Source organism: Coregonus lavaretus, assembly GCF_964263955.1.
Source record: "Coregonus lavaretus genome assembly, chromosome: 37".
NCBI classification, from domain to species: Eukaryota; Metazoa; Chordata; class Actinopteri; order Salmoniformes; family Salmonidae; genus Coregonus; species Coregonus lavaretus.
Window position 1 is genome coordinate 22966980 of NC_140024.1, and position 26101 is coordinate 22993080.

At 43.7% G+C, this 26101-nt stretch overlaps 1 protein-coding gene across 2 annotated transcripts in view; it reads left to right on the forward strand.

Annotated features, from left to right (window-relative positions):
• The window catches only part of LOC311111641 (alpha-ketoglutarate-dependent dioxygenase FTO-like), a 147205-nt gene that overhangs the window by 47956 nt on the left and 73148 nt on the right, over nt 1-26101 (forward strand). For both annotated transcript variants that reach the window (XM_084154418.1, XM_084154419.1), the window contains exon 8: nt 16596-16720. In XM_084154418.1, the coding sequence (XP_084010544.1) occupies nt 16596-16720 (125 nt within the window). The remainder of the gene's footprint in view (nt 1-16595; nt 16721-26101) is intronic.

Sequence of the window (26101 nt, forward strand, 5' to 3'; positions counted from 1 at the left end):
TTCGGGCAGGTAGCGTTCTCCTGGCATCTGCCAAACCCAGATTAGTCCGTCGGACTGACAGATGGTGAAGCGTGATTCATTACTCCAGAAAACACGTTTCCACTGCTCCAGAGTCCAATGGCGGCGAGCTTTAGACCACTCCAGCCGACGCTTGGCATTGCGCATGGTGATCTTAGGCTTGTGTGCGGCTGCTCAGCCATGGAAACACATTTCATGAAGCTCCGACAAACAGTTATTGTGCTGATGTTGCTTCTAGAGGCAGTTAGGAACTCGGTAGTGAGTGTTGCAACTGAGGACAGACGATTTGTACGCGCTACGCGCTTCTGCACTCGGTGGTCCGGTTCTGTGAGCTTGTGTGGCCTACCACTTTGCAGCTGAGCCGTTGTTGCGCCAATACGTTTCCACGTCACAATAACAGCACTACAGTTGACCGGGGCAACTCTAGCAGGGCAGAAATGTGACGAATTGACTTGTTGGAAAGGTGGCATTTTATAACGGTGCCAAGTTGAAAGTCACTGAGCTCTTCAGTAAGGCCATTCTACAGCCAGTGTTTGTCTATGGAGATTGCATGGCTGTGTGGTCGATTTTATACACCTGTCAGCAACGGGTGTGGCTGAAATAGCCAAATCCACTAATTTGAAGGGGTGTCCACATACTTTTGTATACACTACCGGTCAAATATTTTAGAACACCTACTCATTCAAGGGTTTTTCTTGATTTGTACTATTTTCTACAACGTAGAATAATAGTGAAGACATCAAAACTATGAAATAACACATATGGAATCATGCAGTAAGCAAAAAAGTGTTAAACCAATCAAAATATATTTTATATTTGAGATTCTTCAAATAGCCACCCTTTGCCTTGATGACAGCTTTGCACACTCTTGGCATTCTCTCAACCAGCTTCATGAGGTAGTCACCTGGAATGCATTTCAACTAACAAGTGGCGGCAGGTAGCTTAGTGGTTAAGAGCGTTGTGCCAGTAACCGAAAGGTTGCTGGTTCTAATCCCAGAGCCGACTAGGTGAAAAATCTGTCGATGTGCCCTTGAGCAAGGCACTTAACCCTAATTGCTCTTGTAAGTCGCTCTGGATAAGAGCGTCTGCTAAATGACTAAAATGTAATGTGTGCCTTCTTAAAAGTTAATTTAAGGAATTTATTTCCTTCTTAATGCGTTTGAGCCAATCAGTTGTGTTGTGACAAGGTAGGGGGGTATACAGAAGATAGTCCATATTTTGGCAAGAACAGCTCAAATAAGCAAAGAGAAACGACAGTCCATCATTACTTCAAGACATGAAGGTCAGTCAATATGGAACATTTCAAGAACTTTTAACGTTTCTTCAAGTGCAGTCGCAAAAACCATCAAGCGCTATGATGAAACTGGCTCTCATGATGACCGCCACAGGAATGGAAGACCCAGAGTTACCTGTGCTGCACAGGATAAGTTCATCAGAGTTCCCAGCCTCAGAAATTGCAGCCCAAAGAAATGGTTCACAGAGTTCAAGTAACAGACACATCAACATCAACTGTTCAGAGGAGACTGTGTTAATCAGGCCTTCATGGTCGAATAGCCACCCTTTGCCTTGATGACAGCTTTGCACACTCTTTTTTTTTGGTGGGGTGGGGGGGATCAGCTTTAATATTGCAGATAGATTGTAACTTCCATCAATGTAATATTTCCCTTTATTACTTTCCAACCCCACCACCCCTTCCCTAATTGGAGTAAACTAGTGAACAACAACGCTTAGAACTCTACTTCCAGCTTATACATACTATATACATTTTATGGACACAATAATTATATTTTGTTTGTTTTTACTCCTGAACTTCCTCTACCCTCATCCTCTCCGATCATTTTCATGATGTCCATCCGGTTTGCTTCTATATGCCATATCTTTCTAACTGTGCTCTTTCACAAAAGCTCACAACCTATAACCTACAGTGGCTTGCGAAAGTATTCAGCCCCCTTGGCATTTTTCCTATTTAGTTGCCTTACAACCTGGAATTAAAATTGATTTTTTGGGGAGTTTGTATCATTTGATTTACACGACATGTCTACCACTTTGAAAATGCAAAATATTTGTTATTGTGAAACAAACAAGAAATAAGACAAAAAAAACTGAACCCCCCCCCCCAAAGTCAATACATTTGTAGAGCCAACTTTTGCAATAATTACAGCTGCAAGTCTCTTGGGGTATGTCTCTATAAGCTTGGCACATCTAGCCACTGGGATTTTTGCCCATTATCCAGGCAAAACTGCTCCAGCTCCTTCAAGTTGGATGGGTTCCGCTGGTGTACAGCATTATTTAAGTCATACCACAGATTCTCAATTGGATTGAGATCTGGGCTTTGACTAGGCCATTCCAAGACATTTAAATGTTTCCCCTTAAACCACTCGTGTGTTGCTTTAGCAGTATGCTTAGGGTCATTGCCACCACCATGCTTCACTGTGGGGATGGTGTTCTCGGGTGATGAGAGGTGTTGGGTTTGCGCCAGACATAGCGTTTTCGTTGATGGTCAAAAAGCTCAATTTTAGTCTCATCTGACCAGAGTACCTTTTTCCATATGTTTAAGGAGTCTCCCACATGCCTTTTGGCGAACACCAAACGTGTTTGTTTATTTTTTTCTTTAAGCAATGGCTTTTTTCTGGCCACTCTTCTGTAAAGCCCAGCTCTGTGGAGTGTACGGCTTAAAGTGGTCCTATGGACAGATACTCCAATCTCAGCTGTGGAGTTTTGCAGCTCCTTCAGGGTTATCTTTGGTCTCTTTGTTGCCTCTCTGATTAATCCCCTCCTTGCCTGGTCCGTGAGTTTTGGTGGGCGGCTCTCTCTTGGCAGGTTTGTTGTCGTGCAATATTCTTTAAATGTTTTAATAATGGATTTAATATTGCTCCGTGGGATGTTCAAAGTTTCTAATATTTTTTTTATAACCCAACCCTGATCTGTACTTCTCCACAACTTTGTCCCTGATCTGTTTGGAGAGCTCCTTGGTCTTCATGTTGCCGCTTGCTTGGTGGTGCCCCTTGCTTAGTGGTATTGCAGACTCTTGGGCCTTTCAGAACAAGAAAATTATATTAAAAACAAAAACAAATGTAAAGTGGTTGTCCCACTGGCTATCATAAGGTCAATGCACCAATTTGTAAGTCGCTCTGGATAAGAGCGTGTAAAAATGTAAATGTATCTCTTAACACCATCCATATTAGATTTCTATTTGCCATATATTTTTCAACTGTACTGTGATGTTTCACAAAAGTTCTGAACCCTTCTATTCTCATTGTTTCTACAGATTGTAAATTGAAAATAAACTTTTTTGCTATAAAGTATTATTATATTATTTATTGATTGACTATGACTTTTCAGATCACCCAGTAGTGCTATCTGCAGGGTTAGCTCCAGGTAAATATTGCAATCCTTCAGCCATTTCTGGACCTGTGTCCAAAAACAAGCCATAAATTGACAGTACCAAAACAAATGATCTAATGATTCTATCTCCTCGCAGCAAAATCTGCAGAGCTGGGAAGATTGTATCCCTCATATAAATAACATTCTGTTGGTAGCAAGAATTTTGTATAATAATTCAAATTGAAGTTTTGAATCCTGTGTTGTTTTGCGTATCAGTTCATAAACACTATGACATGGAATCGGTACGTCAAACATCTCTTCCCAACTATTTTGCAATCTACAGTGAGGGAAAAAAGTATTTGATCCCCTGCTGATTTTGTACGTTTGCCCACTGACAAAGAAATGATCAGTCTATAATTTTAATGGTAGGTTTATTTGAACAGTGAGAGACAGAATAACAACAACAAAAATCCAGAAAAACGCATGTAAAAAATGTTATAAATTGATTTGCATTTTAATGAGGGAAATAAGTATTTGACCCCATCTCAATCAGAAAGATTTCTGGCTCCCAGGTGTCTTTTATACAGGTAACGAGCTGAGATTAGGAGCACACTCTTAAAGGGAGTGCTCCTAATCTCAGTTTGTTAACTGTATAAAAGACACCTGTCCACAAAAGCAATCAATCAATCAAATTCCAAACTCTCCACCATGGCCAAGACCAAAGAGCTCTCCAAGGATGTCAGGGACAAGATTGTAGACCTACACAAGGCTGGAATGGGCTACAAGACCATCGCCAAGCAGCTTGGTGAGAAGGTGATAACAGTTGGTGCGATTATTCACAAATGGAAGAAACACAAAATAACTGTCAATCTCCCTCGGCCTGGGGTTCCATGCAAGATCTCACCTCGTGGAGTTGTAATGATCATGAGAACGGTGAGGAATCAGCCCATAACTACACGGGAGGATCTTGTCAATGATCTCAAGGCAGCTGGGACCATAGTCACCAAGAAAACAATTGGTAACACAGTATGCCGTGAAGGACTGAAATCCTGCAGCGCCCGCTAGGTCCCCCTGCTCAAGAAAGCACAGATACAGGCCCGTCTGAAGTTTGCCAATGAACATCTGAATGATTCAGAGGAGAACTGGGTGAAAGTGTTGTGGTCAGATGAGACCGAAATGGAGATCTTTGGCATCAACTCAACTCAACGTGTTTGGAGGAGGAGGAATGCTGCCTATGACCCCAAGAACACCATCCCCACCGTCAAACATGGAGGTGGAAACATTATGCTTTGGGGGTGTTTTTCTGCTAAGGGGACAGGACAACTTCACCGCATCAAAGGGATGATGGACGGGGCCATGTACCATCAAATCTTGGGTGAGAACCTATTCTCAGCCAGGGCATTGAAATTGGGTCATGGATGGGTATTCCAGCATGACAATGACCCAAAACACACGGCCAAGGCAACAAAGGAGTGGCTAAAGAAGAAGCACATTAAGGTCCTGGAGTGGCCTAGCCTTAATCCCATAGAAAATCTGTGGAGGGAGTTGAAGGTTTGAGTTACCAAACGTCAGCCTCGAAACCTTAATGACTTGGAGAAGATTTGCAAAGAGGAGTGGGACAAAATCCCTCCTGAGGTGTGTGCAAACCTGGTGGCCAACTACAAGAAACGTCTGTCCTCTGTGATTGCCAACAAGGGTTTTGCCACTAAGTACTAAGTCATGTTTTGCAGAGGGGTCAAATACTTATTTCCCTCATTAAAATGCAAATCAATTTATAACATTTTTGACATTAGTTTTTCTGGATTTTTTTTTGTTCTTCTGTCTCTCACTGTTCAAATAAACCTACCATTAAAATTATAGACTGATCATGTCTTTGTCAGTGGGCAAACGTACAAAATCAGCAGGGGATCAAATACTTTTTTCCCTCACTGTATATGGGATGGCTGTCAATCCTTTGGTCCTTAAATGAAACTGCTATACTTTTTTATTTATCACAATTTTCTTTAACCAATTATGTTCGTTAATGCAGGGCCGACAGACAAGTTCCTTACTTTTTCCCCCTTCTACTTTCCTCTTCCATTTTTGTGGTAATGCTGAAATTATTTGGTGGGAATTTTGGGTAGAGCCGACATGTATTTGTTAGCTGCATGTGCAACATAACTCCACCAGTCCTACCTATGATATCATTTACGAAGATTATATATATATATATATATATATATATATATTTTTTTTTTAAATCAATTTGTATATTTGAGTTTAACCACAATATTTGTTGCATTATTTGTTCTGTCGTTTCTGGAGGATTAAATTGAAGTTGCAACCAACTTTCTATGGCTTGTTTTAGAAATAGTGATATTTGGGTGATGATTTCCTTTTCAAATAACTGAAAGTGAGAGGTTGTAATCTGAATAAAGGGAAAAAGGCCATTCTTGAACATGGGGTGAGACAATCTTACTAATTTGCTAGAGAACCAGTTTGGATGTAAGTATAACTTTTGTATGACTGAAGGTTTTAGTGATAGGTCTAATGCTTTAATATTTAATAATTTCTGTCCTCTGAATTCATATTCATTATATAAATAGGCCTGTTTAATTTTGTCTGGCTTGCCATTCCAAATAAAATGGAATATTTTTTTCTCATATAATTTAAAAAACTGTTTGCTAGGCGTAGGCAAGACCATAAGCAAATAGGTAAACTGGGATAATACTAAAGAGTTAATCAGGGTGATTTTTCCACAAATTGACAGGCACCCACCTTTCCATGGTAGCAAGATCTTATCTATTTTTGCTAACTTTCTATTGAAATGTATTGGAGTGAGATCATTTATTTCATTTGAGATATGTATTCCGAGTATATCCACATCACCATCAGACCATTTTATTGGTAAACATGGTAATTAAAAAAATTGTATTTTTTAGTGATCCAATACGTAATATAGTACATTTATCATAATTTGGTTGTAATCCAGAGAGATTAGAAAATGTATCTAGATCCTCTATGAGGCTGTGGAGGGATTCAAGTTGTGGATTTAAAAGAAAACATGAATCATCAGCGTACAATGACACCTTTGTTTTTAAGCCCTGGATTTCTAATCCCTTGATATTATAGTTGGATCTGTTTTTAATAGCTAACATTTCGATGGCCATAATAAATAGATATGCCGATAGTGGACAACCTTGTTTTACTCCTCTTGACAGTTTAAAACTTTCAGAGACATAGCCATTATTTACTATTTTACACCTAGGGTTACTTTAACACATTTTATATGAGATACTCCAAAATTGATATGCTCCAGGCATTTATATATAAACTCCAGTCGTACTTTATCAAATACCTTTTCAAAGTCTGCTATGAATAGCAGACCTGGTTTTCCAGATTGTTCATAGTGTTCTATTGTTTCCAGTACTTGCCTTATATTATCTCCAATGTATCGTCCATGTAAAAAACCTGTCTGATTAGAATGAATAATGTCCGACAATAACTTTTTAATTCTATGCGCTATACATTTTGCTAGAATTTTTGCATCACAACACTGAAGTGTAAGGGGCCTCCAATTATTTTAATGGACTGGATCTTTATATTTTCCACATGTATCCTGTTTCAGTAATAATGAAATCAGACCTTCTTCTTGAGTGTCTGATAATCTACCATTTACATAGGAGTGGTTAAAACATGCTAATAACGGTCCTCTGAGTATATATATTTTTTGGGGTATACCTCGACTGGTATGCCATCCAACCCTGGAGTTTTCCCGAACTTAAAGTCTTTAATGGCATCCAGAAGTTCCTCCTCTGTAATTTCACGTTCACATGAGTCTTTCTGTATGGCTGTTAATTTTACATTATCGATAGAAAAAAAATCCCTACAATTAGCTTCAGTTAGAGGAGATGGAGGCGACTGAAACGAAAACATATGCTTAAAGTACTTTGCTTCCTCCTTCAAAATATAATTTGTTGAATCATGGGTGACTCCGTCATTTGTAACCAGTTTCAGTAAATTATTTTTGGTAGCATTTCTATGTTGAAGATAAAAAAATAATTTGGTGCATTTTCCCCCATATTCCATCCAGTTTGCTTTATTTTTATAATATATTACACTTGATCTTTCTTGAATTTATTTTTAATTTATTCTGAGCCTCCATTTTACAATGTTTATTGGTATCTAGCTGTTCTGTTAGACCTTCTATTTCGCACACTCTTAGCATTATTTCGAACAGCTTCACCTGGAATGCTTTTCCAACAGTTTTGAATAAGTTCCCACATATGCTGAGCACTTGTTGGCTGCTTTTCCTTCACTCTGCAGTCCGACATCCCAAATCATCTCAATTTGGTTGAGGTCGGGGGATTGTGGAGGCCAGGTCATCTGATGCAGCACTCCATCACTCTCCTTCTTGGTAAAATAGCCCTTACACAGCCTGGAGGTGTGCTGGGTCATTGTCCTGTTGAAAAACAAATGATAGTCCCATTAAGCCCAAACCAGATGGGATGGCGTATTGCTGCAGAATGCACTGTCTGTGATTCTAAATAAATCACAGACAGTGTCACCAGCAAAGCACCCCCACACCATAACACCTCCTCCTTCATGCTTTACGGTGGGAAATACACATGCAGAGATCATCCGTTCACCCACACTGCGTCTCACAAACACACGGTGGTTGGAACCAAAAATCTCCAATTTGGACTCCAGACCAAAGGACAGATTTCCACCGGTCTAATGTCCATTGCTCGTGTTTCTTGGCCCAAGCAAGTCTCTTCTTCTTATTGGTGTCCTTTAGTATTGGTTTCTTTGCAGCAATTCGACCATGAAGGCCTGATTCACCCAGTTGATATTGAGATGTGTCTGTTACTTGAACTCTGTGAAGCATTTATTTGGGCTGCAATTTATGAGGCTTGGAACTCTGATGAATTTATCCTCTGCAGCAGAGGTAACTCTGGTCTTCCATTTCTGTGGCGGTCCTCATGAGAGCCAGTTTCATCATAGTGCTTAATGGTTTTTGCGACTGCACTTGAAGAAACTTCTTGAAATGTTCCGTATTGTCTTAAAGTAATGATGGACTGTCGTTTCTCTTTGCTTATTTGAGCTGTTCTTGCCATAATATGGACATAATATACCCTTGTCACAACAGAACTGATTGGCTTAAATGCATTAACTTTAAACAAGGCACACCTGTTAATTACATTTACATTTACATAATTTAGCAGATGCTCTTATCCAGAGCGACTTACAAATGGGTGCATTCAACTTATGATAGCCAGTGGGACAACCACCTTTTTTAAAACTTTTTTTTTTATGGGGGGTGGGGGAAGAAGGATTACTTTATACTATTCCAGGTATTCCTTAAAGAGGTAGGGTTTCAAGTGTCTCCGGAAGGTGGTCAATTGAAATGCATTCCAGGTGACTACCTCATGAAGCTGGTTGAGAGAATGCCAAGAGTGTGCAAAGCTGTCATCAAGGCAAAGGGTGGCTATTTGAAGAATCTCAAATATAAAATATATTTTGATTGGTTTAACACTTTTTTGCTTACTGCATGATTCCATATGTGTTATTTCATAGTTTTGATGTCTTCACTATTATTCTACGTTGTAGAAAATAGTAAAAATCAAGAAAAACCCTTGAATGAGTAGGTGTTCTAAAACCTTTGACCGGTAGTGTATATAACTCTCTCTCTCTCTCTCTCTCTCTCTCTCTCTCTCTCTCTCTCTCTCTCTCTCTCTCTCTCTATATATATATATATATATATATATATATATAACTCTATACCACCTCTGTATATAGTATATGTTCTGTTCAAACCACCTTCTCCTGTGCTAGCTATGCTGCAGGAGATTGATGGAAATCCCCATTATTGGTTTAGCATTTCTTAGGAAATGAGGTATGGAGCATTGGAGTGTGTGTAACATTGTAACTTTCAAGGAGAGCTCCTGGCTTTCCCCCAGTCAGCAAAAAGCTTTTATTGGCAAGAGAGAGGTGCTGATCAGAATCTGCTATCTACAACAGTCTATGATAAAATTTTAGATGGAGGGAGGGAGGGAGAGAGGGAGTTGCCATGTGTCTTCCATCTCTGTCGAGCTCAATCTTTTCTGTCTTAAATTAGTCCTTACACCTCAGATGCTTTCTTATGGTGGACAGTGATGCATTTTGTCTAGGCCAGGAATAATAATATAATATAATAATATAATAATAATAAATAATAATAATAATAATATAATATGCCATTTAGCAGACGCTTTTATCCAAAGCGACTTACAGTCATGCGTGCATACATTTTTTTTTTGTGTATGGGTGGGGTAGTTTGTGTAGAATATGTGTGTGTCCTTGCCAGTCCTCTGATGTGGAGGCAAGTGTGTGTGTGTGTGGTAGTCGCCATCTGCAGAGCTCATTTAGAGGTATGTGGTTTAACCATTAAACTCCACTGGATCCGCTCTCATCCTGCCCTGTGCGACGGTTAGAGCCGTGCGAGTAGGGTTTTTGTATGATGTTTGTGAGGCTGAATTGGACTGTCGGATTGCGACCTTAAAACAGATTTACTTTTTCTTTCCCACCAAAAGGGACAACCACAAAAGCCAATCGGTTTCTGCCTCATTTGGCCCTGTGCAAAGCGTATGTCCACCCGTCCTCCCTGCATTCTGCCCTTAAAGATGGACTGTAGCTCTGCCTTACAAAGACGCCCTGCCCACACTAGTGCATGACAATGCCTTCAAACACAATCACTTGTTGAGGCCAACTCCTTCTATGGTGTCTCTTTCCAACCCCCCCTTTTCTGCTCAAACGGGCTTCTCTGATGTTTCAGACACATTTTTTAAATGTTTTACACTTCATATAATCCGGTGTGTATAGGGAAGCCCAGTTTGGGGGGGACATAATTGATGGCACCCACAACCCTTAGGGGGTCAATCTGGCAGAAAGGGAAACCTCTCAATCACCACGAAGATCACAAGTACCACTCACGCACACACACACGCACATACGCACACACACACACACACACACACACCAACTCATCTCTAGGGGCCTGAATAGACATAAGACCTCCTCCCACCCCTTCTCTGTAAGAGGCCTAGTGTTTTTCCAGCCCCCCACCCCTCAGCCTGTTCGCTCCGTTGCCTGCTCAGCTTTAGTGATGTCAACAGTCAGGGGCCTTCAAAGTGGAAAAGAGCCTGCACAGTGATGAGACCAAGTCAACACATGACACAAATTCACCCCAACCACTTCAGTCAGTCCCCCATTCCCTGCAGAAGCTTAAGCTATCTTCCCATCAGTCCTCGTGGAAATTTGGCAAATCAAATTTCAGCCAGGTCTCGATTTGGCCCATCTCTAATGTGATGATAGGCAGGAATAGGTAAGAGCAGCACTTTTATGACTGGAAGTTGTGTGATGTCACAGGAAAGGGAAAGTATCTCGGGCTTATTTCCTTGGCTAATATAATGTTTTCAGCCGTGTGACTGTTACCCCCAGAGCAACGTAACCTGGGAAGCCAGAGAGAGAGAGACACACACATACACACACACAGCATGATCACAGTTCCCTGGTTGTCCATATCACCCAGCAGAAGCTATCAATTACCCGGAGCAAGGTGCCTGAAGCCTTTTTCCACCGACCAGTTGTGGAAGTCATATTGGTTTCTTGTATTAGCAGCTTGCCAAACTCCCACTCCCTGGGCCTATGAAATAAGATGTCGGGGCAGGAGCAACCGGAGCAGCCAGTAAGTGTCAGAAGATTTGGAGAATAGGCCTGAAATCTACCCGAGCTAGAGTGCTAGCGTCGGACCAAAAGGGGAGATGGAGTAAGTGAGAGTTGGGCTGGATGAAGAGAGCTAGAAAGAGGGAGGGAGGGAGGGAGGGAGGGGGGGAGAGAGAGAGAGAGAGAGAGAGAGAGGGAGAGAGAGAGGGACAGAGAGAGGGACAGAGAGAGGGACAGAGAGAGGGAGGGAGAGAGAGAGGGAGAGAGAGAGGGAGAGAGAGAGAGAGAGAGAGAGAGAGAGAGAGACAGAGAGACAGAGAGACAGAGAGAGAGAGAGAGAGAGAGTGGAACGGATAGAAAGAAATGGAGAAAGACAGAGTGAGAGAGAGCAGGGCTGAGGCTCTGGCTGGTTCAGATATCTGTGTGGATGTTTGAGGTTGGCCGTCTTGGTCAGCGTGACACGAGCTCCTGCATGTAGCTGGTTGTGTAAGAGAGGCCCCAGCAGTCGTAAACAGAAGGATGGATTACTGGGCCGGGCCAGGCCTCCATTATGGGCAGCCGTGTAGTTGGCACAAGAGAGTCTGACGAGGAGGCCTGGACATTGCTGGGACTGGTAAATGTGGCTGTGCCAGGGAGTTGGGGGAAAACTGGAAGAGGTAGAGGTGAGGCTGCCAGTCAGACAGACGGAGGTGGGCAGAGCAGTAAGGTAGATGCTGTCCCTATCTCTAACCACTGATACAGGGTCAGATATGTCTTTAATCCGCAATGGATAAGGTTAGAATTGAGGGTAGGGTAATCTGATCTTAGATCTGTGGGTAACTTTTAACTGGAGTGTGGGGAGAAGAGTGTGAGTCATAGCCTGGTCCAATAGAGGAAGTGTAGAGCCAGGTAGAATCCAACATGCCTGCAACTGCTGATCTGAAGTCAGGAAGTAATACTTTTCATGGGGTGTTAAGATTTTGAGAGATACTCTAGGGTCAGTCTTAAAGCACTAAAGTATTTATAGTGTGGAGCTTATTTTCCTATTACTTCCTACTTCCTCTCTAGTAATATACTTTCTATAAGTTACACTGTGACCAAACCAGTCACTTTTGGACTGGTAGTGTAGCATAGCACCATAAAAACACAGCCCCAGTTGCCCTCACTTTTATTTCGTTCCCAGTCTTTCTATGCGGAAAGACAAATGGTGGCATTTGAGATCAGATGTTAGATAGTTGTTTGTTAGTTGTGCGTGTCACCAGGTGACGTGGAGAGGATCTGTGTCTGCACCACGTACTCTCACTACTGGTGTCCCCCACGGTTCTAGGCCCTCTCCTCTTCTCTCTATACACCAAGTCACTCGGCTTCGTCATATCCTCACATGGTCTCTCTCCTATCATTGATATGCGGATGATACTTACTAGTTTTCTCCTTCACCCCTTCTGACACCCAAGTGGCGACACGCATCTCTGCGTGTCTGGCAGATATCTTAGCTTGGATGTCAACCCACCACCTCAAGCTCAACCTCGACAAGACGGAGCTGCTCTTCCTCCCGGGGAAGGCTTGCCCGCTCAAAGACCTCTCCATCACGGTTGACAACTCCACAGTGTCGCCCTCCCAGAGTGCAAAGAACCTTGACGTGACTCTGGATAACACCCTGTTGTTCTCTGCAAACATCAAAGCAGTGACTCGCTCCTACAGGTTCATGCTCTACAACATCCGTAGAGTACGACACTACCTCACACAGGAAGCGGCGCAGGTCCTAATCCAGGCACTTGTCTTCTCCCTTGGCCCTCCGACCCCTACGGGTCCAAGCTCTTCTCTGTCCTGGCACCCCAATGGTGGACCCCCCCCCCCCCCCCCCCCCCAAATATATAAATAAAACTAAACATGAACCAGCACTTGCCCCCCAGACTCTACTGATAGCTACGTTATTGAGGAAAAATTTACTTTCTATGCCTGTGATATGTGGTTGTCCCACCTAGCCATCTTACGATGAATGCACTAACTTTAAGTCGCTCTGGATAAAAGCATCTGTTAATTGACTAAAATGTCAAATGTGTCAGTGAGAAGCCGCAAGCTGCCCTGGGGTCTGGTCTTTAGAAGTTGTTCTCTGTCTATGTTTGTATTTGTTTACCTGAGCTAGGAAATCTGGAGGCCTTTCTTTAGATGAAATACACAAGGCTGGAACTGGTGGACAAGGGTATAGAGCTGGATCTGTGTGTGGCAGCTATAGGCTCCCCCCTGCCCTTTCTCTCCCCCTTGGTCCCTACCCCAGGTCACAGGGACATCTCTGGTCAGCATCAGGAAGCTGAGGACGGGTGCTGTCATCTGGCTGTAAACAGAGGGGGAGTGGAGGGTAGGGCCACCCGGTGCTAACAGATGGGGCTGAGATGATAAAGGTGTGGGATGTGGGTGTAGGGCAGGCTGGGCTGGGTAGGTGTGGGCTGTGGGTTTAGGGCAGGCTGGGCTGGGTAGGTGTGGGCTGTGGGTTTAGGGCAGGCTGGGCTGGGTAGGTGTGGTCTGGTGCTGGGGCTGGGTAGGTGTGGGTCTGTGGGTGTAGGGCAGGCCGGGCAGGGTAGGTGTGGGTCTGGGGGGTGATGAGGAGCTTGCTCTGGCCCAGTGCAGTAAACAAGCAGTAGAGAGTCTAAAGGGCCTGGGGATCAGCCTGGGGCTTAACCTGAAGGCGTCACTCATCACCGGTCAGTCAGACCCCCTCCTGAACACAGTGCAACAAACACACATAGAGAGACACACACACACGCCCCTCGCCCCTCTCAGAAGCCTGTCGCCAGTGTGTTTACTAAGGCTTAACAGGAGAGGTGAGCATGAGTTCAGGCCTGCCATCAGTGTGAGGGTCCTGTTGTGGGTCTTCTCCTGCTCCTTTGGTGGCTTCTGTCATCATCCATGCTGGGGCAGAGGAGGGACAGAGGGGCTCTTCCCCTCTCCGCTGAACCCCTGACCCCTCACGCCTCCAGGGCGAAGAGACACACATACAGAATCAGCATTTAGTGGGGTTAAAACAGGTTTCTGTTCAGTTATACTCAGCAGTGCTGAATCACACAGCAGACAAACACGACTCAGGAGTGTACTGTAAAGGAAAGGAATCCATAGAGATTGTGAGAACTCATTTCAGAGACGTTGATACACTCGGAATGCACTTTCTCATAGTTTCTCAAGCTGTCAATCATATGAAGAATAGTGCTTGATGCAAGGTGACGGCTACAGTACAGTTTCCATAGGGATCAGACCTATAGCCAGCCACCATTCTCTCCTCTGGTCAGCTGATTTACCTCACGTCTCATTCTCCTCAGGTGCAATCGGTCACATGTCGTAGGCTCGCCGCCCGTATCATCAAATGTTTTGACACCTGTCCCGTCCATGTAGGGGGAAGTGAGGATGATTTTGACGACTCTCAATCCTGCTCCGCTCCCTTCTCAAGAACCCACAATCAAACCTGTCCTCACACGAATGAAGACAGACAGGTGGATTGTCAGAAACGGATTAAAAAGGCTGGGAAAAAAAGAGTCTCCCTTGCATTGTGCGTTTTGAAAGAGAGGAGGGGGAGAATGGAGAGAGGAGATAGAAAGAGAGAGCTGTGTAAAAAGAGGAAATGAAAGCATGTGACTGGTGGATGTGACAGGAAGAGACTGCTCTTAACAAGCAGTCAGAGTCAGTCAGAGTAACAGATCCATCACACCTCCCTCTGAGGGGAGAGACGGAGAGAAACGCACGGAGAGAGAGATGGAGAAAGAGGGAGGGGAGAGAGCAGAGGGGGAGAGAGAGACCGAGAGCCAAAGGGATAGAGAGATGGAAGGAGAGAGACGGCGATGGTGGGACGGAGGGAGAGAAACGGAGATGGTGGGACGGAGGGAGAGAGATGGAGAGAGAAAAAGACGGGAGGAGTGAGAGAGTAAGACTGAAGGGAAAGAGGGATTTGAGCGGCACTGACAGAACTGCATTTAATTTGGGCTGCCAGATCCCTTTTCATTTCACTTCCTCTGAAGCGGCTTAGAGAAAAGGAGGAGAGGAGAAGACAGCAGAGGAGGAGAGAAAGCAGAGGAGAGAAGAGGAGAGGAACTGTGAGAGGAATAAGAGAGGAGAGGTTACCAGTATGTTCCAGATTAACGTTGATGCACCACGTCACACTCTAAGCCTCCCTGTAATTCATGTTCAACAGGGGTATACTCACACATTACACACCAGTGGTGTACGTGATTAATTGACTCAGTCTCTAATATTTGGGGTAATTTGCCATCCTCTGATGTGAAACTGCCTTCATATTCATCCTGGATTCTCTCTAGGTCCGTTTTGGAAGACATTTTGATAGGGTTTTGTGATAAGGCTACGGCAAGGGTTAGTGTTGGAGTTGTGAGCTAGGGATAGAGTTTGGCCTGTGGTCAAGGATGAGTTCAAGGTTCAAACTTGGTCAGAATTGTGTCACAGTGGCTATTACCAGAAACAGAGTTTAATTAAATCAGTCCCAAGCCCAATCAGCCTATCAGTCCGGTTTTGTCACTAATTTCATGTATCTGCTTAGCAAGCCCTCATATTTAGCCTCACATTGAACAAGGACATACAGGACAACCAGAAATTATAACAATTTGATACAAAAATCACATTCATGAGTTTTATTGACTAATGTCACTGCACAAATGAGGCCCGCCAAACAAAAACCTGATCAAAAAGGCATTTATACGTATAATGTAAGGACAGGAAATGTTGGCTCAGTGGGAAATAAATATTCAAATAGTCTGTGACAACTGTGTTCCATTTGGAGTTTGTGACAGCATCTATATGAGTCTACTGGCCCGTGTAGCTCAGTTGGTAGAGCATGGTGCTTGCAACGCCAGGGTTGTGGGTTTGATTCCCACAGGGGGCCAGTATTAAGAAAAAAAAATAATGTATGCACTCACTAACTGTAAGTCGCTCTGGATAAGAGCGTCTGCTAAATGACTAAAACAATATATATATATATATATATATATATATATATATATATATTATAGACACTATTTCCTGGGCAGGAATTAATGAAATTGACTGTTATATCCACAAAACATCACCCATTGTTTTATACCCATGTCTGTGATCTGTCTGGAAGTGTTTGAAGTCTGTCTGGGAGCAATAAGAAAGCTCAGGAAAACATCAGGAATTATCACAATGCAATACTTATTTATGAGCTTCTATGTAAAAAAAAGTGCGGCTTGTGATCGTCGTAGAGCAAAACAGACAACACGTCCTTCTTAGTGACAGTCTAAGCTTTGATGCCATGATGGAGTCATAATAGTCTGTAGCTCAAACTGTTCAGACTTTAGAGACGTTTTTGTGAGAACAACCGGTTTCTGAATGTTGTCTCGCCGACGCAAGACGCTGCTATGGGTGGATCCAGGACAATTAGACGCTTCAAATGACATGTCCAGGAAGTCTGTAGCTCAAACAAGCGAGTCAGGAAGTGTTCAGAACCACTCACATTCCACCTGCACCAAATTGGACCTGATAAGTCTGAGATATTGTTTTCTTTGGATTCATAGACAGAATCGAGATTGTCATTTTAATACATCATTTCCTGTTTACTTCCTATCTTTCAGACGCAACTCTTCCTGGCAGCGGTGGAGGAAGAGGGACAACCGGAGGAGGGCAGGAGAGAGATGGCAGAGACCCTGCTAACTGCCCTGACAGACAGACAGCAGCACAGACAGACCTGGAGAGACAGGTAAGCAAATAACCACCAACAACAGTAAACAACAACATAATCAACAGTAAACAGAAACTCACATACAACAATGTTGAAATGTGAAAACAAGCACACGTGTCTGGATGGCTCATGTTCAAGAATCACACCCTGTTACACTTTCAATTGTGTGAAAAAAACCCTTCAAGGAATCAGAATTGTTGAAATTTGAGTAGGTATGCAGGTGATGTAAAGATAGTCTGCAGAGCCGACGTGGGTGTTGGAGGTTGTTTGTAGTGAGGGGTCTTGGATTGGATAGCCCAGTGACTTCCTCCCCTAGATGAGTGCCAGTCCAGGGTTAGAACAGAGACAGAGCCCATTCATTCAGATAAAGCAGGGCCTCACACTCACAACCATGTTGATTTAGCTGTTCCATCTCTCCCTCCACTCTAGTAACTGTTCCATCTCTCCGTCCACTCCCCCCCCACACTCACACAGGAACACACACACACTACATTTACATTTAAGTCATTTAGCAGACGCTCTTATCCAGAGCGACTTACAAATTGGTGCATTCAACTTATGATAGCAAGTGGGACAACCACTTTTTTTCTTCTTTTTTTTTTATGTGGGGGTAGAGGGGGGGTAGAAGGATTACTTTATACTATTCCAGGTATTCCTTAAAGAGGTAGGGTTTCAAGTGTCTCCGGAAGGTGGTCAGTGACTCTGCTGTCCTGGCGTCGTGGGGGAGCTTGTTCCACCATTGTATTATACACACATGTTATTACATATACACCCATAACACACTCCCACACAAAACATAATTTGTTTGTTTTAGCTGTTCCATCTCTCACTCCACTCTGGTAGTGGTAACTCCCCCCCCCCCCCCCCTCCCATCCCTCTCTCTACTGCCCTTGTCACACACACAGGCATGCATACAAAGGAATGCACACACACATCTGTGCGCGCACAAACACACACACACACACAGGAACAGGAACACACACACACATTACACATTATATGCACATAAAATAGGGTGTCCAATCAAAAAAGCATATTTTGACCAGTGGGTTAAATAATGAATTGTGTAGATCATCCTTCTAATGGAAAACCAATGGTCCAAACCTCATGTCTCTATCAGAATCCGTTAAAAAGTTATTGGAGTTTTTACCCTTGTAGGATGGCCAGAATTAGCGTGACTAAATCAATGGAGGCCAGAGAAAAAAAAGAAAATTGCATGGCGTCAACAAGGCTGGATTCTGTGGATGAATTAAGACTACTGGCTACTTGACAGGTTCTCTTTCCCGTTGAACTCATCATCTTTCTTCTCCAATCCACAGGACATAAAACAATATAGAGGTCAGAAGGATATAGATTTTGAGACATGACATGTAGTATTTTCATATTTTAGTATATGATTTTCATATTAATTTGAAATTCCTGTTCTCTTTCGAAGATTTCTCACAAAAACAAGTGTATCTCTGTGAAATGTCAACGGAGCACTGAGCGTATACCAAGCTTTTTATTTTCAAAGCCTTTTACATTTAATTTGGCTCGTGTCATGGAAATTTTGCTTTTAGAGAACTGAATGATTCAGAACATGAATAATCATATTTGTCTTGGTAAGATATATTTTATAACATAAGGAAGTGAAATTTCATAACCAAATAATGTTTTCACCCACTCTGGGCACCCTACATATTATTACATATACACCCATAACACACTCCCACACAAAACAAAATATATTTGTTTTAGCTGTTCCATCTCTCACTCCACCCCTCTGGTATTGTTCCCCCACACTACTGTTTTTCTTAGAAAGACACACACACAGCCACTCTCCGAGGGTGTCTCAGGGGGAGTTGGGATATGCAAAAAAAATACATTTCCATTTCACACCTCACACTCATACAGGTTACCCACTTGTACATGCAGTGAAACAGGACAAATATAAGCACCCCCTATTTGAACTTTGACACACACACACTACATATTATTACATATACACCCATAACACCCTCCCACACAAAACATAATATGTTTTGTGTGGGAGGGTGTTATGTAAGGGATAATCAACGAGGGGCTATGCGTTCTATGGAAAATAATGCACAATGTGGAAGGTGTGTGCCACGACACGCCAGTGGGAATAGTAGCTGAATTTGTCACTAGAATATTTTACCAATAAAAGTCGCTGGAGGGGTCTGAAAAGTCGCAAAGTTGGCAATATTGGAAATAATGCACTCTCTAGAATGCCCTTCAAGCCAATCAGAAACGAGTATTCAACAATGCCATGGTATAATTAAGCAATAAGGCCCGAGGAGGTGTGGTATATGGCCAATATACCACGGCTAAGGCCATATACCATAAACCCCCGAGGTGCCTTATTGCTATTATAAACTGGTTACCAACGAAATTAGAACAGTAAAAATATTTGTTTTGTCATACCCGTGGTATACGGTCTGATATACCACGACTGTCAGCCAATCAGCTTTCATAAACCACCCAGTTTATAAGGATGTACAGTGGGGGAAAAAAGTATTTAGTCAACACCAATTGTGCATGTTCTCCCACTTAAAAAGATGAGAGAGGCCTGTAATTTTCATCATAGGTACACGTCAACTATGACAGACAAAATGAGGGGAAAAAATCCAGAAAATCACATTGTAGGATTTTTAATTAATTTATTTTCAAATTATGGTGGAAAATAAGTATTTGGTCAATAACAAAAGTTTCTCAATACTTTGTTATATACCCTTTGTTGGCAATGACACAGGTCAAACGTTGGTGGTATTTTGGCCCATTCCTCCATGCAGATCTCCTCTAGAGCAGTGATGTTTTGGGGCTGTCGCTGGGCAACACCGACTTTCAACTCCCTCCAAAGATTTTCTATGGGGTTGAGATCTGGAGACTGGCTAGGCCACTCCAGGACCTTGAAATGCTTCTTACGAAGCCACTCCTTCGTTGCCCGGGCGGTGTGTTTGGGATCATTGTCATGCTGAAAGACCCAGCCACGTTTCATCTTCAATGCCCTTGCTGATGGAAGGAGATTTTCACTCAAAATCTCACGATACATGGCCCCATTCATTCTTTCCTTTACACGGATCAGTCGTCCTGGTCCCTTTGCAGAAAAACAGCCCCAAAGCATGATGTTTCCACCCCCATGCTTCACAGTAGGTATGGTGTTCTTTGGATGCAACTCAGCATTCTTTGTCCTCCAAACACGACAAGTTGAGTTTTTACCAAAAAGTTCTATTTTGGTTTCATCTGACCATATGACATTCTCCCAATCCTCTTCTGGATCATCCAAATGCACTCTAGCAAACTTCAGACGGGCCTGGACATGTACTGGCTTAAGCAGGGGGACACGTCTGGCACTGCAGGATTTGAGTCCCTGGCGGCGTAGTGTGTTACTGATGGTAGGCTTTGTTACTTTCGTCCCAGCTCTCTGCAGGTCATTCACTAGGTCCCCCCGTGTGGTTCTGGGATTTTTGCTCACCGTTCTTGTGATCATTTTGACCCCACGGGTTGAGATCTTGCGTGGAGCCCCAGATCGAGGGAGATTATCAGTGGTCTTGTATGTCTTCCATTTCCTAATAATTGCTCCCACAGTTGATTTCTTCAAACCAAGCTGCTTACCTATTGCAGATTCAGTCTTCCCAGCCTGGTGCAGGTCTACAATTTTGTTTCTGGTGTCCTTTGACAGCTCTTTGGTCTTGGCCATAGTGGAGTTTGGAGTGTGACTGTTTGAGGTTGTGGACAGGTGTATTTTATACTGATAACAAGTTCAAACAGGTGCCATTAATACAGGTAACGAGTGGAGGACAGAGAAGCCTCTTAAAGAAGAAGTTACAGGTCTGTGAGAGCCAGAAATCTTGCTTGTTTGTAGGTGACCAAATACTTATTTTCCACCATAATTTGCAAATAAATTCATAAAAAATCCTACAATGTGATTTTCTGGAATTTTTTTCCTCAATTTGTCTGTCATAGTTGACGTGTACCTATGATGAAAATTACAGGCCTCTCTCATCTTTTTAAGTGGGAGAACTTGCACAATTGGTGGCTGACTAAATACTTTTTTCCCCCACTGTATATGTAATAATATGTGTGTATATTTTGTAGTGTGTGTATGTTCCTGTGCGCGTGTGTGTGTGTGTGTATTCCTGTGTGTTGCATGCCTGTGTGTGTAGCTTAGTGTGTGTCTTTCTGAGACAATGGCACCAAAGCAGTAGCACTAGGCCCCATCTGTAAGGGCCTCTCCCTCCCTTTGTGGCCCAGCCTGGACACCCTTTGCTCAGGGGCAGACGAGACCCAGGCCCTGGCTCTGGTAAAAGCCTAAAGAGCCTGGAGGTGAATGAACACGCACAGACTACACACTACAGATTTATACCAAAAAGGGACAAACACACACAGACTACACACTACAGATTTATATCAACCAGGGACAAACACACACAGACTACACACTACAGATTTATACCAACCAGGGACAAACACACACAGACCACACACTGCAGATTTATATCAACCAGGGACAAACACACACAGACTACACACTACAGATTTATACCAACCAGGGACAAACACACACAGACCACACACTGCAGATTTATATCAACCTGGGACAAACACACACAGACTACACACTACAGATTTATACCAACCAGGGACAAACACACACAGACCACACACTGCAGATTTATATCAACCAGGGACAAACACACACAGACTACACACTACAGATTTATACCAACCAGGGACATTTTTCTTTCTCCAAAAAGGCATTAAGCAAACTTCTGCTAGCTACCTCGACAGACAGCCCCCTCCCTCTCCCCTCCATACCCCCTATTGCCCCCATAACCCTGTGGCCCGCCTCTGTTTTGATGTGTCCCCTCTTGTTGACCCCGAGCTACGCCCTGACCAGATGATTCTTGTAAACAGACAGTTTCCACACACCTCGACGGCCCGCGTTGACGCCTAGCCCGGCCTCTCAGCCTCTCTGGTGGAGGGAAGGAGGGAGGACTGGCCATCTGAACTGCATTCCTAACGCAGGTGCTGAAAGCTAGAAACCATCCCACTAGTCACTACACCCACCCCCCACCACTGCTACAACAACCCCACTACCACCCCACAAACGTCTGTGCCACCCTCCTAGTCCAGCCCAGCTGCACACACACACACACGCACACACGCACACAGCCCAGCCCTCACACATCACAGGGAAACCAATAACAGGGCCCAGGACAGGAAATGCAGGGTCCCTGTCTTCGGTTCAGACAGGAGTTTATTTCATCAGCAGGATAGAGTGATTAGATTGGGGGGACAGCGCCACACACAGACACACACACACACACACACACACACACACACACACACAGCCGTAATGTGTTTGAACTCCGACTGCTCCCTATCTCTCTGCACACAGATAATGCCTCTCCCCAAAAAGCAAGCCGGGGGTCATCTGTGAAGTGGCTGTCAACAAACGACGTTTAGACAAAATGAAACACATGGCCTTGCGCAATGTTAAGAGACGAGTCTGATAATGATTTGAGATATGGAGGGATAAGGGAAAATAAACAACTCTGTGTACTTTGTGGTGAATGATAGCTACACTTTGGGGTCTCTACAGGATTTTGTTCAGAAGTAGTTTCATTGTTCCAAATCAAAGATAAAGTACATGAGTCTTGATATACTGTATCAGAGAGAGAAAGAGAGACCGAAGTTCAGCTCAGTTTAGTCTGACTGATTCAAACATTCATTTATTTCCATAAAACCACTCACCAAAATGGAACTTTTTAAAATGATACAGCTGATTCATTTGACTGTTTAAATTTTTTCTATTTTATATCAAGGTTCTAATTAGGTTTCAGTAGACTCAGTATTCAACAGGCTCACTGTCTGCATTCTGCTGTTCTTTTGTTTCCGTGGAAACCATTCAGAGCATAATGCTCGCTAAAGGTTTCAAAACACAAAACAACATGATGGATTACTCTAGCTAAAGGCACAGAAACATAAACACAGCAAGCTGATTGATTAAGTTTTTCCCTGACTTTTGTTTCTTAAACACGACCAGTTAAAGCACTAGAGCGCTCAGCAAACCTGTGCCTGCTAGCTCTCAGCCCAGTATTCCCTCAGGCGTTTTTAGCACTATATAGCGAGAGAGAGAGAGAGGAAAAGAGAAATGTTCCCCGTGACCGCCAGGTCTTCACCAGAGACTTATGGGTACTCAGGGTGACGAATGCCTTTGCTCCCCCAGCACTGTGAGGGCAGTGCATCCATTCATTCATCCCCACTGCTCCAATTAAGTTATGAGGCTTTTCTTATTCTTATGAGCTTTTTTCCCTGTAACTTGGTTTCCGGTGGGTGCATATTGAGAAAGCTTTGATATATATATATATATATATATATATATATATATATATATATATATATATCCTGAGTGTACAAAACATTAAGAACACCTGCTCTTTCCATGACATAATAATATATAATAATATGCCATTTAGCAGACGCTTTTATCCAAAGCGACTTACAGTCATGCGTGCATACATTTTTTGTGTATGGGTGGTCCCGGGGATCGAACCCACTACCTTGGCGTTACAAGCGCCGTGCTCTACCAGCTGAGCTACAGAGGACCACATAGACTGACCAGGTGAAAGCTACAATCCCTTATTGATGTCACTTGTTAAATCCACTTCAATCAGTGTAGATGAAGGGGAGGCGACAGGTTAAAGGAGGATGTTTAAGCCGTGAGACAATTGAGACATGGATTGTGTATGGGTGCCATTCAGAGGTTGAATTGGTAAGACAAAAGATTGAAGTGCCTTTGAACGGGGTATGGTAGTAGGTGCCAGGCGCATCGGTTTGTTTCAAGAACTGCAACACTGCTGGGTTTTTCACGCTCAACAGTTTCCCGTGTGTATCAAGAATGGTCCACCACCCAAAGGACATCCAGATAACTTGACACAACTGTGGGAAGCATTGGAGTCAACATTCCTGTGGAACGCTTGTAGAGTCCATGCCCCGACGAATTGAGGCTGTTCTAAAATATATTTTTATTTGTTTAACTCTTATTTGGTTACCACATGATTCCATATGTGTTATTTCATAGTTTTGATGTCTTCACTATTATTCTACAATGTAGAAAATAGTAAAAATAAAGAAAAACCCTTGAATGATTAGGTGTGTCCAAACCTTTGACTGGTACTGTATATATACCGTATATATATATGCTGTCTACCATGTCCTTAGATACATGACCTGTGAGTGGCCCTCCAAACAGTCAGTGTCCCTCCAAACAGTCATTATTAGGTCTGTGAGGGAGTGAGGGTGCTGTACCGTAGCATGGCAGTTAAATAATACATCATGAGTGTAAGGTAAACACTAGGTACTTATCCTTTGCCATCCAGAACTTATAACCCCTGGAAGCTTTGCTATTCTGGAGCCCTTTAGGTTGAGATTGACTAGATATAGAGAGCCTCGAGCCAGAGACCTGGAAGGTTGTTGTTAGTTGTCGTGTGGACATGAATCATGACTTTATATTTCTTGCCTTAGTGTGTCCTAACTGACTGAGAGGTGTTGTGACCTGTGCTGTGCCTGCGGCCACTTCAGACCCTCCTGAATGAGGTGACCCCGTGCCGACCTATCAGAGCCAAAGGTCACACCTCTGGACCAATAAAAAGGCTGCACTGTCACAGCCGGCGAGCAAACACTGAAGGGAACAGCTGTGAGTTTTGTACTGACCGTGCAAACTGCTGTAGGCTTTGTAAGGTCATTATGATAATGAAAATGATTACAGAATTACATGGGGGTTTAGGACATGAGAGCGGCGGGGAGGGGAAGGGAGGAGGACGTGGAGGAGAGGAGAGGAGAGGAGAGGAGAGGGGGAGGCACATTGGGTTTGATAAATGGACTGTGAAGGTACCCATCTGGCCCTTCTCTGTGGCTTTTCTCTTCTTTTCTTTCATTCTGTTCTGTTCATTCTGCCTCTCGCTCTCTTTACTACCCCTCTTTCATTCCTCTCCTCTGTTCTCTTACCGGGCTCTGTGTAAAAGGAGTGTGGGGCGGGTGTGGAGTGAAAGATCAACAGAGTACAGACCCAGCTTTCCTCTGGAGGGGAGGAGGAGGAAGGGAGTAGAGGGGTAGGGGAGGAGAGGGGTAGAGGAGGAGAGGAGGAGGAGAGGAGGAGGGCAGGAGGGGAGGAGAGGAGGGTAAGAGTAAGTGTTGATGACTCAGTAGAGGGGTTTCTGACTTGGTAGACCCTGTCCTCTCGGTCGGTGTTTGTGTGTGTGTGTGTGTGTGTGTGTGTGTGTGTGTGTGTGTGTGTGTGTGTGTGTGTGTGTGTGTGGACAGAACGGTAGGAGAGTTGGCAGCAGCCAATGACCTTTGACCTGGGAAGCAGTTGGACAGCTTGGACTGCGTAAATCAAGGGGCTGCTGTATTCCAGGGGCTCGGAAGTTAATCTTCCAATGGAAAACTGCATGACCTCAAACCATTACACTTCCTGACTGCACAATGCTTTTCCCCACACGTCTTATTTCAGTTCAACATAACCGTCATTGTCATTTGTAATTAGTTTACCATGAATAAATAGACTACTATATTTTTCCTCAAACTATTTAGTTTGCATATATTTGTTAGTCGGTTTGCTTTGAAAAAGGTAATTGAAACTAATCTATTATAGGTCTGTACACGGCACAGTCTTTAGTACTGCACTACATTTTCATGGAGCTGCTATTCTCACCAGCATTGTTGAGGTCTTTATTCTGTCTCACACAATACTCATCAGATCAGTGGGAGATTGAGAGAGAGATGTAGGTCCCATTGATAGATAGATGGAGAGAGGAGAGAGAGATGTAGGTCCCGTTGATAGAGAGATGGAGAAAAGAGAGATGTACGTCCCATTGATAGAGAGATGGAGAGAAGAGAGAGATGTAAGGTCTCCAGGTCCACAGCTGCACTCATCACTCAGCTGTCCATCGCTGTCCTCTGACCTGGGGGCCATCATCTCTTCCCCCAGCCTCTCCCAGCCTCCACGCCACCTTTGTTTACACTCCCTGTCTACCCCTGCACTCCCCCTTCTCTCCCCCTGCCCTCACCTAGGTACAGCGCTCCCGGACAAAGGGCCCAGCCTGTCATCATACCCAGGGGTCAGCAGGGGCCACAGTAGGGCCACAGGGGCCAGGCTGGAGTTATGTTCAGGCTGTGGTGAGTTCTCCACTGTGTCAGCCACCAGTTGCACCCCTGTAGAGCCACTCAGAGAGAGAGAGACCCTCCTCTCATGTTACTCCTAACCCCCCTCCTGCGTCCGCCACCATGATGACATGTCCTTTGTGTCCTCAGTGACAGAGTCCCCCCTCGATGGGGCGGGACCCAGAGAGAGGGACAATGGGGATCCCTTGTCCCAGATGGGAATTTGAAAGA